Genomic DNA, 18,426 nt, shown 5'->3' with positions numbered 1-18,426 from the left:
GGTCCAGTCTTTTATAAAGCAAGCTGGAACATTTGAAGAGAGAAAAGCTTTTAGGAAAGAGTTGTGGTGAGGAACATCAAAGTGGCTTAATAATAACAACACAGCTGAGGACGATGATGATGTTTGTTGGTGAAAGAACACAACCATTCGAACAAAGGACAATAGGCAGACATTGGTTGCAGGACACTGGTTTCAATTGCAAGGATTCCTCCTCACGGACTTTATCTATAAAGCTCTTAGCTTCCAGAGAGGGATTCTCAGTTATTATGACTGCTGACTTTTTGTCTTCTTCCAATTTGAGGTCAATTTTTCTATTTGGCCAACGCTGCATGCCTCACATTCCAAAAGCTAATGCATCATGAAGTGCACACATTCGTGCTCCTCGTTCATCTTTTTTGCCTGAGAGAGGGGCCTCAACAATTATTTAGCAGTGAAAATGATACTCTGAGGCTTCTCTCTCCACATCCGTTTGTTTTCTTTGTGCCTTTTTTTTGTTTGTTTAATTATTCACGTGCTCTTCCTACAGGCGTCAGCTGTTTTTCAAATTAGAGTTCATTCAAAATATTTTTTGTCTCCTTCGTTACTCAAACCCTTCCTCCTCCCTTGCTCTCTCTGTAGGTTACCGTGGTGACGTGCCAGCCAGGGCGCGGCATTGTTCGTCAGCTGGAGACAGGGCTCAAAGATGCTGACCTGGTGTCACTGAGGCGCCTCCTGGTTGTACAGATCTGTGGCGCAGGTGACTGGGGACAAGACACTCCCTCACCTGAAGCCTCTCAGACCGAAGGTACTGAAGATAAAAACGCACACACGGAAAGACCCCAGATCAGAGCATGTATACTGTTTTCAGTATGTCTGACCTCAACAGTCCATGCACATATCACAGTTTATAGACCTTTGCTGCAGTCCAAACATTTGTCAGTCCTCCACGAGAGCCCGTTTTCATAATCACATGTGATAGTTTTGTAATTACACGGCGGTTCGAGCGATGTGGTCGGAATAAGTTTAGAGCGCAATTTGGATGGGGAAAGGAGTGAAGCAGAGAGTGAGAAAGAAACCCAGAAAATATATATACAAGGAAGAAAGAGTACTGAGAGCAGGCAGAGGGAGAAGAGAGACATTTAATCACCATCTGAAATGTTTCTTCGCTCGTGATAAACAGTTATCTGTCAGTGGAGTCGACTGGAAGTTTATTTTTTCAGACGTTTATGTAATGTTGGAACCATTATTCTAATGATGTTGGGATTTTCCTTTCCTCACACATTTTTTTCAGTTGCGTAACGCTGCCTGCAAACTTGTTTTCCTCGTCTTCTCTCTGCAGCTTTTTCCCTAATGTCTCAAGGAAAATGTAATTGCTTCGTGCCAGTTCTCCCCATTAGAGTTGATGGTGGTGTGGAGTGACAACAGAGGTATTTAGCACCTGTATAATTGCAAAAGCAACACGGACGAGCACGTTTTATAGGCATTTGGTGACTTTAAAAAAAATAAATAAAAAATGTATATAAAGAAATCTTCAGAAATCGTCATGAAACTTTTCCCACAGCGGCACCTGAAATACAAATTCTATTCATAGGTCAATATGAGAGCCTCCTACAGCTGTTTCAACCCAGTCAAATAAACTTGAAATGTTACTCAGACGTGATTGGAGAGGAACTGTGGATGCGATAGATAATGATTGAGTTTGAGAGGGAACTACACCCCTTTTCCTGGAGTGCTGCCGCTGGGATTGCTGATGTCTCAGAAGTGTCATGACATGATGGTCTCTCGCAGCCCTGCTACAAGACCACCGATTTCCCTCATTAAGCTGCTTTATTGGATGGGATTCTGTCCACGGCTGAGATAACATGGTTGTTGCTGCCATAACGTCTCCATACACGTGTTGGTGGCTCTGCTACTGTTTGGATGGCTCGAAGTGTACGCTGCCTGTTCTGTGCTGGTGTTACAGATAAAATGGGTGCGTTTATGTCTGCTGTGTGAGAGGATTGTACGTCGATAAGTGCATCGCCCTGTGCTTTCTGTAACCACGGAATTTCCCGGACAATGTTTTAACTTCTGAGGCCAGTTGTTTAAATGGTGCAAACGCACATAAATACCATGCTATTGACCTCTTCCTATACACACAAATACCAGGCTTGTTTGTTTTGTTTTTTTTCTCGTTTTTTTTCCATAATACGTCTCTGATATGATGAAGTGGATTTTTTTTTTTCTTTACAGAAAACAGAACAGACACTTTTACATTGACATAATTTTTTCTGCTTTAGGAATAAATCATGTCCTAATTCTTTGCGCAATAGATAAACAACCACATGTCATGGTCGTGCCTAATAGCTGTGAAAGACCTTGTTCATGAGGTTATACAAATAATAATAAAAAATATAATAGTTGTTTGGATTTACCCGCATAAGACTGACTCATGGAATGCTTTAGGTTTCCAAAGGATGTTTAAGAAAACAGTCAAAATACCGTGCTCTGTCGGTACATTATCCGCTTCCGGATCATCTCAACAGAAGGCTGTATACTGCACAGGATAAATCAGGCATTTAGAGTCATCCAGCCGTTGCCCCGATGCTGTCTTTGTAATCATTCTTGGAAATCAGGCTTCTGCACATGCGTATAGTGTAGCGATTACTGAGATTTATGAAACTGTGACTATGACACTGTGCTCTGAAACACATGGCTTTATGAATCCAGCAATAAGAATGCATATGCACATTTTTGCCTTTGCATGTGCACACAGTTTTAGTCATGAAACAACAGTTTATGTATCTGGCCCCCGGGGCTTGGAAACACGAAGAATCGCACAACAGCGTTACACAGTAGATAAGTTCTGCCATACCAATCAGGTTATAACAACTACAGGATTGTCTTCTAACGCGTGGGATCACTCAGGCTTTTGATACAAAGATAAGAGTCTCAAATGTATGATGAATACTCTGTGAAATTACTCAAACCTCGAACATTTTGGCTGAAGTTTTATGCGAATCAGCCAGCAAATAAAATGGAATGGGGCCAGACCTGCATCCAAGAGCAACACTGAGTTTAGAGGTTGTTCGGCTGGAAACTGAAACAGACTTAAATCGGATATAAAGATGTTTAAATGTCTCACTTACTGTACATGACTTTTGCTCATACTCATTGGGTGGTCAAAAAAAGATTTCAATAGGTTTGAAAGCCAGTTCAGGCCCGTGCACTAAACACACAGGTCGAAGTACAGTATGAAACGGTCTTCACTGAGCCGACACATGCTGTCGTGCTGTAACTCACAAAGATACATGTGCAGCTGCTCGCGAATTCCAGTGTCCAGGGAGATTTTTATGTTTTGATAGGCCTTCCTTCCCATTTCCTTTGTCATTTATCCACATTTGGTTGTGAAAGGTAACGAGTATTTCACACACCAGTGCCACTTCACTAAAATGTGGTGGACACAGTATTGATTCTGGGAATAGTCAGGCATCAGGGGGATCATTTAAACAGTACATTATTTATTTCAGTTGTGTGTGTGTGTGTGTGTGTGTGTGCGTGTGTGTGTGTGTGTGTGTGTGTGTGTGTGTGTGTGTGTGTGTGTGAGAGCGAAAAAGGGCGAGAGCCGTTCCATCGAGTGCAGTACAACACAGGAAGTGGGTGGGGTAACCATATTTTCTTTTGCACTATCGTGGGATGTGCAAAAAGCCAACCAACTGATATATAGTCACAGATTCTGTGTAGAATAAAGATGGCTTGGAAGACATTTTTAAAACCTTTTGGCTGGTAATTACTCTTGAGAGGTACCCTGCTTTCAAAGAGTTCAAACTACATTTTGGGGTCGACATCAGATGTCGACAAGTCAAAGTTAGAGTATGGTTTTAGGTGTAGAAATGACCTATTGGGGCCAGGAAACATGTGGAGTGTCTGAGGGCCAATGTCCAGGGAAGAATCCTGTTTTTGTTAAACCTTCACCAGTGTATCGCTGAATCTGACAGCTCTGTTCTGTGATTGTACAGTAGAGCAGCAGGGAGAAGAAACAGAAATGGTTCACACAGTGGGAGGAGCAGAGGGAAACAGAGACGGGGATGATTATGGCACCAGTGGTTTTGGGATGCCTGAACAGGGAAGCTGTTTGGAGAAACAGTCAACAAGCTGTCCCACACTGTATGAAAAGTTCCTTTGGGATAGCCAGAGACGAGAGCTATTCATTTCAGTGGTTTAGATTGATGGCAGGAAATTAGATTGCATTGTTTTTCTATTCAAATGACATAAACCATACTTGTAAATGGTGAAGAATGCATGTATGTATCTGAGGCACTATTTTGCCATCACAAAGTTTCATGGTGGATATCACGTTTGAAATAATACAAATGACATGGGCCACAAGTGAAAAATACTTGATGTCACAGCCTACTTTCAAACATGAACTAAACTAAAAGGGTAACACCTATTGTTGTATGCCACAAAAAGTGATGATTCAGAGCCAGAGCCTGAACTCAGCACCGACTCTTCACTGTCCTGCCGTTCAACGTTCAAATGTTTACAGTGTTTATAAACCTTGCTGCGAACAGCATTTGCCCTTTCTGAACATTTATACCACCACCTGATGTGAAAAAAGCAGCATGGTATACTGTGGTCCGCGGAGTCGATAAACTAGAGGGAGGTTTACAAAAACCAAAAAGGTTATTTACACATGCGTGTACAGTAGCTGCAAACTGCAGCAAACCACGTTGAAATCAAATCAAATCAAATCTAATTTATTTGTATAGCACATTTCATGTACAAACAATTCAAAGTGCTTTACATAAAATAAAAGCATTGCAGCAGGGAGTGGAAGAAGCATTAAAAATACATAAAAGAATATAAAGAGAAACAAATAAAATCATTTAAATGAATTTAAAAACAAGCAACAGTCAAGTCATTGAACAGTCAACAGTCATTGAACACAAGGATCTTTAAAAAGTCTTTTGTCTGTGACCTTTAAAGTGGGCGTGAAATGTAATCTTACACCGTATAGTAAAATGAAATAAATATATGCCAGGTCAGAACACTGCTGATCTGACAGAATTAGTCAAATAAAGCAGCTGACTGTCACAAAGCAACACACATATGATGCAGCCGTGTCACATGTCATATTAAATTGACATCACTTTTAGATGTTAATCAACTATAGGCTTTTAAATGTTCAATAAATCTTTTTAGGGTTCAGTTTATTGTAAGTTTGCAGCACTATGATGCAAATGATAAGAAATGTTTACTCTCATCGATGAAAATACATTAAAATAATCATTTTCAAAACAAATCAAGCAGGATATTGATATTCGGTGGTGTCACCCATCCTAATTATTTGTCCCATGTTTGGAGTTGAGTATAAATCAATCTACAAGGATTTAGCTTACTCAGCAGAAAACGTGCTTTTACTTCACTTTATTTAGGAACAACAGCAGGCCGTAAATGTCAGGGGAAGCTTGTTAACGGCAATAGCTAAAAATGACCAAACCTGTTAGCTAGAAGTGATGGAGGATGGCATCATCTGTCGCTCAGCCCAAGGTTGTGCACTGTGTCATTTGTTACACATGCCACAATGAAGCAGCACCAAAGCAATTTTCATCTATGATAACTATAAAGGGGAAGAAATCTAAAGAGTTTGACTGATAAATCCTCAAATAAAGGTGAGAATGTTTTATTTTTAGGCCATATGTATTCGAAAAGGCCAATAAGCTGGCTTTTGTTTTCTTTCTTTCTTTTTTAAATCCCCATCTCTTTGAGTTGAGTCATGACTCATCAGGAGGTAGCAAATCCATTTGAGACTAGACGCAGTGCAAGATTAAATATGCGTCTCTTTTTTTGGCTTCAGCAGTGGCAATAGCTTCTGTGCTGCTGCTTATGTTGGTCATGTAGGGTTCATTCTTAAGGCCTCACATTTACACTGATCACTAACAATACGCCCGTTCTGTTGCATGCATGTAAAAAGAAAAAACTTCAGTCCTCCATCAGTCAGAGGGTTTAATCCTTGGCTTCTTCTGTGCACGTGTTTGAGCGCGCTTGAGCATAGCACTGAGTTTGTGTAGGAAAGAGAGGAGTAGTCCATAGTGTGGTAGGTGCTGTGTGAACGTGCGAATGTGGCTTATAGGTTAAAGCCCCTTCAAAAGCGCTATATAAAAGCAGTCTATTTACTTACATAACCTAATGAAACGCAGCGAGAGGATTGGCTGTCCTTCTCTGACGCTCAGCTTCGGCAAACAGTAGCAGTTTTAAAGTTTTGTTATGTAATGTGGGCTTGTTATGAGACACACACGGCCATCTTTGCAATATTCAACAACTAAACTCCTCTGAGGCAGAAATGCGCTTCATAAAGAATAAATGCCTGCAAACAGCAGATTGATGGATGGATAGGTAGTCTGAATGTGAGGATTCATACCTCACAAAAAAAAAACATTTGTTCTTTCTTTGAATGGAGAATCTTTGTCATGTGCGAGGTATCTTCACATGAGAGCTGATAAATCTTGCACATTTCCTGTTGCAACGGAAAGCGGCTCCTTTTCCCCTCAGAAAAGGTCATAACTTGGTATTTTATTAATGAGAGTGGAAGCTGCTGTAGGCAGAGCAACAGACAGTGCGTACTTGCACGTGATAAAGAGCTTATGCAAAGCTCTTTCACTGAACACCTTTGTTTTATTTTAAATGCTGGACCAAGAGATGAGTTATTTTTGTTAGCTTTACTCTATCTTTAGTAAATTAGGTCAGTGAAAGCACATGCAAACTACCTAAAAAAATAAAATAAATCTCCAGCCTTGACATTGATCCAATCTTTACAAACTCATCTCTTGCCATTAGATTTACATATTTTTTTTCCCATGACAATCTCATTGATAATGTAAAGATCTATATATGTAAATGAACCCCGAATGTATAAGAGTGTTCATCTTTTGTCTGCATATTTTGTGGTTATGCAGCATTGTGAAAATCTAAGGCTCCCTGCAAAATCCTTTTCAAACAAATTAAATCCTCGTCATATTTTGACAAATACCGTACTCATCCGAAAGGCTCGAGTTATTTTCGCATCACTTCTCTGCTTTTGTCAGCTCGTCCGTCTGTTTTTAAGACTAACTTTGTGTAAAAAGACTCGTTTCACCCACGTATATTTAGAACGTAAATCCAGGTTTCAAATGTCAGCCTTTATTCTACTTAAACACCCTCCTTAGAGTCGCATCAAATTAAACTGATGTTGTGTTCAGTTTGAACAGACAGACTGAAGCATGAAGTCGTCTTAATCCAAGTCAACACAGAAATAAAGCAGCAGTTCCTTACTCTGCTAATTATCATTCCATTTGATGTTTAAATATTCATAGTTCACTCTATATTTAACTAATCTCAATTTGAAAAGTCCTCCCTGAAGCGAGGATGTCTCATTTTGTCATTTTTAGCTCATTTCATCTCCGCTCGTCTCCTCCACCAGTGGGAAGAACTGGTGTGTGTGGAACGGAGGATGAACAAAGCACGAGGTGGAATCTCCTTTTGAAGGAATCCTTAACACAAATGCCAGAAGATTACTCAGCACATAAAACTGCACATGTTACGTAAACTATTCCAGTTAAAGCTGGAGATGCTGGGGTTTGAACCCAGGACCTCATACATGCGAAGCATGCGCTCTACCACTGAGCTACATCCCCACTAACAACCCATATTATTTACCAGGAAAAGAGTCTTAAAACTTTAGATGAGCACAGGTTGTTGAGGAAATGCTCAGCGTGAGGCTTTACACGTGAAACATACTCAACCTTCCTTGTACACAATCATTTTATTCAATCAAATACTGGCTCGTGTTGCTTCAGAATATTTTTGTGCATCCTGTGTGCAGATATCTGTATAAATAATATACATACTAATACTCCCACTCTGTGCATGCTGATGTATAGGTGTTATGTGTGTGTGTGTGTGCGTGTGTGTGTGGTCCTTGCCAATGTCATTTTCCCTCATAATTTCACTTTTCTTTCAGTCATACCCCACTTCACAGTCTGCCATACTCAATCAAAGCATAGCAGAGAGATAGCAGGACTTTTTCCTTCTTTTGAATTACTTTCTCCTCCTCCGCTGCCTCCCTTTTTCTCTCTCTTTTTGGAGGAAAAAAGGTTTCTTTGCAATGTTATGTCTCTCTCTCTCTCTCTGTCCTCCCTTATATGTCACTGATTTTCAGCAAAACATCCTGTTTTCAGTCTAAACGTTCCTCATCTGGTCAGTACTGAACACATGAATGCTGTCAAAATTGTGGGTGTTGTGTTATGTAACCACATTCACTGTTACAGTGAATGCAGTGTGTCCTGTGGGCCTTTTTATCTTTACGGCTGCCACCTTGAACAAGTAATGCTCTCTCTGTTCAGAAGTGTTCCCCACCTCCTAATTCGCTTCCTTCAGAACACTAAAGCCATTTCCACACCCCACACAGTTGTATTTGGATCAGCACACATCCCACAAATCCACTTTGAGCAGCAGGAATAATGACTGTAACCATTTTCTTCCCTTGAGAGGAGGATTATAATCCACTGGCCCACAGCCAAGATGTTTAAACGTAAACCAGGTCTTCATCCTGTGGGCTCGCACCGAGTCATATTTCTTGTATTACATTGCAACATTGACGTAAAACTTAATCAGTACCTAGAGGCAACGACTCTTCTCAGTTGGCCTGACGTCCACAGTCGCTTTAGACACACAGAGCAGAAATACTTTGGCCTTCTTAAATATGTCTGGCTTTGGAATGTGGTTGTGTTAACATATAAACTGTAAAGTATAACGAGATGTTTCTAGAGCTCGGTTTGAATTCAGGGGCCAGATGAATAAACAGTGCATACAGACAAAAACCAAGTGTGTGCCTTTCTTTTCCGAACAAACACGTATTAACGAAGGAAAAATGTGCAGTGAGGTTCGAAATCCAGACGTTTCTTTTTACCTTTACAGAGTGCTTTGTTCTGACTCTACGGAGCTAATTGCTTGTTACCTTTTTAATTCAGCAGTTGTTGTTCTGTTGGTTCATCACCATGCCTTCATCTTGTATATCAAGATGACTGATAAAGTCTTTGCATCCGTTCGTGGATCAAAATGGAAATTTAATCACATTCGTGCAGTGATTGAGATGCATAAAAAGAGCCGTGCCTATGCAGTGTTTTATAAATCATTTGAAAGGAATGCACATGCACATTTCTAACCATGTGTGTACATACAATGTACACACTTCACCTAGCCTCGCTCATTTGTGCACAGTGCATAGCTGTAGACTGGCAATGAATGATGTCTGGGCCCGATACTAAGGACATCGTCCAAAGTTTACATTTGAAACAGCTACAGTATGTAACTCAGGGCAAAAGTATATAATCAAAAAAAAAAAGTTGCCACAATAATCCAGAAAAAGACTACGTTTGAAAGTACCAGGAGTCTTTTTAACTCAGTTTTCCAACCAACTAACTGAACAAAGTAAATAAGGCTCTAGTCACCCAGTTATCACTCTGAAAGGGATTGAGATGATGTTGCAACCTAAAGCAAAGACAACCAGCAGCACTTTGCCCCTTTTCTTAGAGAAGCAGAAAAGTAAGGCGAGCAGATATACACATTTAGGAAAGAGAGGAAGAGGCATAAAGATTTTCTGACATGATGAGACGTGAAATTCTCCTGAAACACCTCCCTCTCTCTCTCTGTCGTGTTTTCTTCACTCCTCATGAGGAGCACCTGTGCAGATCAAATCCTCCCACTGACATTATTGACATGGAGACCCCCTGAGTCGGCTTGATTAGCTGCAGAAGCGCTTGACATGTTTTGACATGACAGGGAACCTGTGCTCCCTATCAGTCGTCCTGCTCAGACCTGAGTGCAGTGTGGCTGTGTTGCTACCATGCAATGAGCTCTTCTTAACGTATGAACAAAGTCTGCGAACCTCCTGGATGTGCGTTAATCGTCATATGATTTCTGATAAGTACTTTTCTTTTTTTTTGTGGCCAGCAAACGATTTCCCTCCAAAAATGAATAACAGACATCAGGGTTGAGTGTGAAATTGTCTCCTTTCGTAAACATCCTGCCTCCTCAAAGGGGTGGAAACATCTGATTTTAATCCGTTTTAGTACATTCTAGAAAAACAAAAAATATATATTTCTGATTTGTTTCGAATGCTCAGACCTCCTATGTGAACTCTGCACCTGCTGGATATTAATAAACACCTCCGTTTCCACTCTCTGCCAAGCATTTATTTGGTGCTATCACAACCCTGCACTTGAAGTCTTTCAACGCAGGTTAGTTTTCTCCCGCTGTGTCTCTTTCTCTCTCTCTCTCTCTGTCTCTTTGCTAATTTTCCATCACAGTCAGCTTGTTGGGTTAAATGTGTGGTAGCACAGAGGTGCTCAGAGGAAACCCCACCCAGACCTCCTGATATATGCACGCTCAAACAACTGCAAATACTGCACACACTCAAAATCAGACAAAATCAAGAAAGGAACTGGGTTTTGGGTTTTTTTTCTGCGTCATTAATTGAATAATATGTTGCATGCACATCCACTAAGTGCCAAGGTCAGGCTGTTCACACGTCTGCATTAACAGAACAGCAGGTGGTCACACAGATGGAGACCAGCATCTCTGTTTACACCAGTATATGGAACACAGTCTCTCGGTGAAACTGGCTTGTTGCTCTGCATCATGCACACGCCAAAACACACGAGTTTCTCTTTCCATCCTGTCACAACACTGTAGTTGTTTGTCAGTTCATCTCCGCGTGAACACTGACCAGTTTTTTTTTTACTGCAAGGCAACATTTGATCACAATCAAACCATTATTATGGATCTACAGTATGGCTACACCAACACGCTCATGACAGAAGACTTCAAAGAAAGGGTGTGGTAAGACAGATGTTTTCACGTCAGTTGTGGTTTGCAGAAACATACTTTGCCTGCCAAAAGAAACATTTTCAGTTTATTATTTTCTTTGCACGGTTCACAGAACAACAGATGCTTTGTGAAGGGATTTGCTCAAGAGGAAGCGGAGATACAAGTAAAAATAACAAAAAAAAGTTCCTCAGGGGTTCACAGCTATTAAACACACGGACGATGTTGGACCTGTTAATCATGTCCCTCAGGATGAGAGGTGGAGAGAGTTTCATGAGAAAAAGTCAGAAACATCAAGAAAGGATTGTTTTAGAAAATTTACGGCAAAGTGAAGTATCATTTTGTCTCATTCTCAGCCCCAGCAGACGGTTGTTTCTTAATGCAGTCGGACAGACTAAGTGCAGTTCTGTGGAAGCGAACAATAAATAGGCTCCGGAGACAATTTAAACTGAGTCTTTCAGTTTTTCCATCTTTGAATTCAGTCAGTTTGAATATTAAGAGCTAAACGTTATGAGAACAGAAATGGGATTTCCTCGAGGTGTAATGTCGGCCCTTAATCACCGGCAGACTAACTCCTAACCAGACTGAACCAAAATTGAATGTTATAAACCTCATCTGGAGCCTCTAAAATGCTCATAAATCTCAATTTCTTGGTAAAAGCAAACCCACATGGACACAGACCCCTCTCTCTGCACAAGTCTTATAATCGCATTTGGCGTGATGTGATATGTGGGCTTTTCTACCGTTCAGGCCTGCAGCAACATACTACACACAATGCATCAACATTTCCAAAACAGACTATACAATTTCAGAATCATATTCAATTTTTTTAAAATATACTGATAAACATAGGGACAAAGTCAATAATCTGAAAATAGGAAAAAAGAGGAACATTTTAACATTCTTCAGACGCTGAGGACTAAAAGGCTTTAATGAAGTAAACCCTTTAAGTTTTTAAGGGATTGTGAAACAAAGCCTTTGGTGTAATGGGCTAAACAAAGAGGGTGTGTAATTCAGAGGAGGTAAAGCTAGAACTTAGCTCGCAGCGGCACAGCGTTGCGTGCACAGACTCGTATGCCATGCTGGTTCGTACTTAAAGCAAATAACTTAAGAGTCCGTTTTCACTCTCTTTCGTGCGAGTTGCTCCACAGAGGACAACAGCGTGGCAGCATTTTGGGAAATGGTCACAAAACATTGGTGTCATCCCATTTAAGAGGCAGAAAAGGCAACATTTAGAGGTCAGAGGGGTTAGATAGCAGGGCCGTGCTTTGATCTCACAAGGTAACAGGATGAAATGTTTAAATGTTCTGTGACTATGCCACATTTTGCTGTGAGACTGCTGCAACATGCCCCCATTTCTTCACAGTGCAAGTTGCGATGTGTTAACAGTCAACGGGGGACAGGCCTGATGTTTGGAATTGCAGTACTGAGATCAGACGTACGGTTATTCAGATTAATGCCGTCTGCTGTCTCTGCTGCTGCTTGAAAAGGCTGAACTACTCTCAACTTTCCAATGCAATGGACCCAGAATTCTATTTGGTAGTGCAAAACATGACCCCGATTCAAAGCGAACGGGAGGCGAGACTGTTGATGCCTGAAATGTGAACGCGTGAATCCTGAATAAAGATTCAAGTTCACATCCAAATGAGCTTTGCTTTCTGCATTCAGAAATACAACAGAAAAACTGCCATAATAAGATAGAAGCCTGATAAGCCTTTAAATAAGGATGTATCACTCTTTAATAAGGATGTCCCATTATTCAGTCTTCTCTGTGATATATCTGGTTCCATCTCTCCCTCCACAGTCCAATAATAGAGCCGTTCTTTCCCTTTGTCTTTTTCAAGTGTCTGTCCTTTAAATGTCCCTATGACCGCATGGTTTTAATATAAGTGACTTTGAGGCAATTATGTGACACAGCCGCTGGTCTGATGAGCCTGTGTTTCAGACCAGACGATCAATGTCCTGTTTGTCATCGTCTCTAACTGCATCAATGAGCCATTCATCATTAATGTTCACACAGACACGCCGACAGGCGAGGACAGAGCGTGTGCTGTCGGTGTCATTATGTAGGAGAAATGTTGATGTCAGAGGGAAATTCCACAGAAAGAAATTCATCAACACTGTAAAAAGTTGGTATCAGTGGGATGCATTAGGCTGATACAGCTGTCTTGCCTCGTCCTTGACACATGGGCATAGAATAGATACGTTAATATGATCGCTGGGCGATTTAAACTGAGGACTATGGAGTAACAGTCATACGTATATTTTGCCATTTTAACCACATCTACAGAAATAAGTTCCAAGGTGGAATAAATGGGGAAAGAATCCATCATGTCCAAACATCAACTGATCTGCCGTGCAGTTGACTCCTGACCTCAGTGAAGGAGAAACAAAAGGTTTTGTCATCCATAAAATACCACGATTCAGCCAGGGAAATATGTGGGATGGGGAATTTAAAAAAAACCTAAAGTTGATTCAGTGAATCATTCGAAAAAACTTGTGCAATGCAGAAAAAACAATTCCAAACGATTTACCCTCTCATTTAGCGGGCTGTTAAGGAGTTCCACCAGTACCTAGCACTGTGGTATTAAAAGGAAATACGAAATGTTTGCTAGAAACTTTCATGAGAATCCCCACCATTAGTCATAGTGTCCATTACCCGTACCACGAGACACTTATCTCTGAGTGAAAACAGAGTAAAGAGGAGCTCAGCTTCTTGTTCTTCGTGTAAACCATTAGTGTCATTACTTGAAACGCACAAGTTCATGTTAAATTAGTCGATGGTCAACTTCATGGTGCACTCTTTCTAATGCACTGATAAAAGGAAACATTACTGGGCGTGAGCCAGTGAAAGTGGAGGGTCAGCAGCGAAGACTGGGAGGAAGAACAGTATTTATTAGTGAAAGCAGCAGATGTAGTCATCTCCCCTCTTACCGATTTACAGAGCAAAGGCAAACAAAGCCTTTCAGGTCATGGACCAAATCAAATAAAGCTTGTTGGTTTAAAGACCTGTAAGTGGTCAGAGGGTTTTTCCTTTGAGGGCCGTCGCTTCTTCTAAAAAAACAAATATTTTCATTTGCCTCCCACTAAGAAGTGAAGACTGACAGTCCTACCCCCTGCGAAGAATAAGCCCTCATCCCCTGAAAATGCTCACTAGTTAAATATTCACCTGCTGAAATTGTGCAGATCAGATATTTGTTTTCGGGTGTCAAATCTACAATAGCTTTTAATTCCATTTGCCGCTTTTTTCTCTTTTCTTCTCTCTGCTGCGGTGTTGTTGTACCCATTACTGTGTGCCGTACCTTGGATATCTGGTTGTTTTGAAGAAGCTTGGTTCAGTTTTGACTGTAAAGGCTTCAGGGGAGGAGGCAGACCGATGAGGACAACTAATAAACATTTTTAAACTTTAATTCTAAAACAAACCAAATGCACTTCAGTGGCAACCTCTCCACTACTTCCAACAGAGAGAGAGAGAGAGAGAGAGAGAGAGAGAGAGAGAAGAAAAAAAAACATCATCTGGCACTGAACAAAGGACACGATGGAGTATTTATCTACAGGGAGCTGAAGACAAACTAAGGGCAGGTGTAAATGTTTCATTGAATCCAGGTGTACAGAGAGAGCAGCTGAGACAACCCAAATAACTGACTGAGAAATTCAATAAGAATAAAGGACATAAAACAGGGTTACAGGCTGGTTCATAACTGTAGCTGGAAGGAGGTTCATACAGACATGGAAACCTTAAAAAAAATATGATAGATTTTAAAACATTATGTTAATGTGTGGAAATCAGCATCAGTAGTGGATATGCGTTTGGCTGTATGCAAATGTGTGTGTCCGTGCGTCACACAAAACAAAACCAAAGGTCCGTTTCACAAAGCAGGTTCAGTGAAAAATCTGAGTTTGTTAAACCTGAAATGAGGGAAACTGAGTTAGGTAGAGGGAGGTAACTTTAGGTGTTAGGATTGCACCTAACACCTAAATTAAATTAACTAATTGGCTATCATTCAAACAGTTTCCCCCTGTAATATTATTGTGATTGCAAGGACTACATTTAAACTTCCGCATTGACCAGAGCAGCAATGGTCTCCCACGCCGTCTCGCCTCTCCCTATTGCATTTCTTTCTATAAACGTGTTAAAACTCGCCATATGAGCGCATTAATATTTCCAATTCAAGGTTGGTGAAAAACTTAGCCCTCCTCTTCCCCGTTGCCATGGTAACTTGTCAAATCGGGGCTCCATTGATGCTGGCTTTTTATAGTTGTGGTGCATGCGCTTAACTCAAGGTGAAACTACTCAGAGTTGACTAAACTAACTCAAATCAGCATTTCTGGAACCGAAAACTCAGAGTTTTCTATCTCAGAGTAGATCAACTCAGAGTTCAGAATTAGACTCAGAGTTTGTTGAACCTGCTTTGTGAACCGGACCCCAAACCAACACGCTGAGACCATCTAAGGTGCCGAGATCTCCTGACAACCAAGAGAGGCCCACAGACTGCAGGAAAGGGAAGGACTTATAGGCCAGAGTTCACAGAACTCAGGTGTAGCTCATGCCACTAATCACCTCATCTCAGGAGCTGCAAAATAACACTCAGGAGACAGGGCCTGACACCTGATGGAGGGGTTGTCACAATAGAAAACCCTACAAGAACTTAGCCAAGCCTAAAACAGGAAAGGTGGAAATCAGAACAACTGAGTAACCAAAACAGAACCAAAGACATAACTAAAACCTGCAGACCATGACAAGTAATCTGTGTTTGGACCCAAAAATCCTGATTGGAGCCGGAAGTGGTATGAATCCATGGAATGTGTGAATGGCTGTTGGGTTCTGGCCATGCACTTACCTGTCGCTTAACTGGGGTGACACGTCATACATTATAGATAACTTTTTAACACAATTTTAACCAGCTTGTTTTTTCTGTAAAGTTAGCCAAGATAATATGGGGACTGACTGTTTTTTGGAGCCAGCCTCAAGTTTTTCTATTTCAGCCATGAAGGGGCTGCTTGCTTGATAATCTAAAGCCCCTTTCACACTGAGACCCGCTTTCACACGAAACACATAAAATGCTGAGCGTGTACAATGACGTAGGCACAAGCCATGCGTCGAAGGTAGGGTTAAATACAGAGTGGCTTCCTCCCCAGATGGCGTGGCACATGTCAAAATATGGCCAGTCCAATCGCCCTCTGCCACTCCTGCCGTTGTGGTCATTAACAGCATGGAACTTTTTCCTCATGGCTTTCAGTTTGTTGGTCACCTGCGTCTTGCTGCGTGGGAAACCGCGATCTCCCATCTTTCTCGCCAGCCCTTCCAGCAGAGGTCCATCTTTCACCGTCCCCGACATGTGGTGGTAAATAACATCCTCTGCTCGGAGGCTGAGGAGCTCGCGGACCTCCTTGTCTCCCCAGTTGGCCATCTTCAAAAATGTCTCAAACTTGATGTAGGCTAAAACAGAGTGAAACTTGTCCTCACCTGTCGCTGTTGTTCTTAATCAGCTGTCCATTCTGTCTTTTAAACTCCTCACGTCACGCCAAACCCGCGTCGATTGCTTTCACTACTGTGCTTTGCACACACTACCAACAACAACAAACAAAGGCATTCGAGAAAATGGCGAACAAAGAGCAAGATGAAGCTACGTCCCTCTACATTTCGTTTGTGATGAGCTGCTTATTGCACAAACGCGATGCACAGCGGCGCATTCTCCATCGCGTTGTTTCTTTCTTTCTGACGGCGGCGACAACAACAGTAATAACGTCTCTTCCGACTTCACGACCCCGGGGAAAAATCTCGAGGATGCGCAGAACGCAAAGTCTAATTCACCACGTGCGTTAGCGTCTACAAGCACGTTTAATTTGACTTTCAACCGAGTTACCCTGATTGCGAGTAATCCGATCCGATCCAATTTCTTGTCCGATTAAGGTGTATACATGAGCTTAATAACTCAATCTTATTGTAATTTAGCCAATTAAGCCTTTCAGTGCCATGTAACCCCACTGACTGAGACACATTCCCATTCTCATCACATACTGACATTTTTTAAAACTCTTGGTTCCGCTTTACTTTAACTTTTCAAGGCACAGGTATCTGCTGTACTGGTGTATGTTACCAGTTATCCTTCTACACCAGTAAATGATGCACTGTCTATCCTAATAGTAGACAGCATCAGGAAAACATCAATCTACAGAGTTCGCTTAGGTTTGTTTTTTTGGACTTACTCCAGTGAAAGATGGCTGGCTCTTCAACAGCTCTATGCTCTTCTGTGTTCACCAGCTAGTGCTTAAATTAGAACTTATATTTGGTGCTGGTCGGGTAACGTAAAATGGGTTAATCAGAGCTTTACCGAGATCAGCTGCTGCTGCTGGAAAGAGAACAATGACTGTGAACCAACAGTCAAAGCAACACAATGAGCTGAAAGATGCTAAAACGCACATTGTCATTTTATCCTTTGTTAATATGAAATATTTATTTGCTTTAAATGCCATAATTTTGTCGTACATAGATACACACACACTCACACACACACACACACACACACACTCTTTGTGAGAATTGAATACCATTCAAACATGCTTTCTTCAGCATTCATGTCACGGTGTATCCTCACAGATATACACACACACGTACATGTAGAAGACATCCTAATGAGACGCAGGAGCACCATTAGACTTGTAGATAAGAAGGATGGGTCACTTGCTCTGGCTCATTATTTGAAATATTTTAATCTCTAACAAAAGAAGACAGAACAGAAGCAGTGAGAGCTATGGGGGGGATGTAGGGCGGATGGAACATAATACTGTAGGGTTTTGTTTTTTTTTGTCCAAATCTTGCATACCTGTAGTAAACACACACCTAATGAACACAGCAGAGTCTGAGGGGACATCTGTACAGGGATTTAGCTATATGAACACATTCTTCTTCATGGATGCAGATAAGCCCACAGGAGAGAGACTGACAGCATCAATACTTCAGCTCTTTGCCGTCTCTCCCAACACACTCATTGGGGTTAACTACTCTCACCTATTCTCCTCAGTCTGTGATGTATTACTGTGGAAGCACAGTTATTTAGAACCCTCCTTTTTCCCTTTATCTCACATTTTCAGACCCACATGCACACATGCACACTCAGTGGTCGAATCACAAGCACTGCTGACTCTGTGGTCTTTCATCCATCACCCACCACACCCATCTATCTCTTCTATCCCATCTTATCTTCAGCTGACTATACTGCTTCCTCCTCCGGTTCTTGCTCTGTATGTCCTAACACCCATAATTCCTTCTCTCTCCTATCTGTCTCTGATTTACTCCATCTCCTTGCTCCATTCCTGCTCCCCAGACTAATATTATTAGAGTGAAGGGCGATCGATTTCCTCCAACCTACTTTCCTCCATCTATGTCCATCTCTTGAGGATTTTTTTGTTGTCTCTCTATTACCATTTCCATAAAGGCAAGAGCCCATCCTGTCTTTCTTTTCTCTCTTCCTTTGACTGTATATGTCTTTGTAGTGTTCTTTTGTTGATTTTGTGTGTGAGTTCAAGTGGAATAAGCTATTCCCTCTATTCCTTTTTCTTTCTTTCACGATGCAGGTCGCATTGTGCTGCTGACTCCAA

At 41.3% G+C, this 18,426-nt stretch overlaps 1 protein-coding gene and 1 non-coding gene across 2 annotated transcripts in view; one reads left to right on the top strand and one right to left on the bottom strand.

The window, feature by feature from the left end:
* Positions 1-18,426, top strand: part of m1ap (meiosis 1 associated protein) — an 89,006-nt gene that overhangs the window by 57,954 nt on the left and 12,626 nt on the right. Inside the window, exons 4-5 of the mRNA XM_075450880.1 lie at positions 619-784; positions 5,506-5,511. Coding sequence (XP_075306995.1) covers positions 619-784; positions 5,506-5,511 — 172 coding nt within the window. The remainder of the gene's footprint in view (positions 1-618; positions 785-5,505; positions 5,512-18,426) is intronic.
* Positions 7,563-7,634, bottom strand: trnaa-cgc (transfer RNA alanine (anticodon CGC)). The gene has a single exon. It is a non-coding gene; the product is annotated as a tRNA-Ala (tRNA).

This window comes from Odontesthes bonariensis, chromosome 19 (assembly GCF_027942865.1).
Source record: "Odontesthes bonariensis isolate fOdoBon6 chromosome 19, fOdoBon6.hap1, whole genome shotgun sequence".
Taxonomy (NCBI): Eukaryota; Metazoa; Chordata; class Actinopteri; order Atheriniformes; family Atherinopsidae; genus Odontesthes; species Odontesthes bonariensis.
The sequence above is the reverse complement of the archived record's forward strand: the minus strand, read 5'-3'. Positions and strand labels throughout refer to the sequence as shown.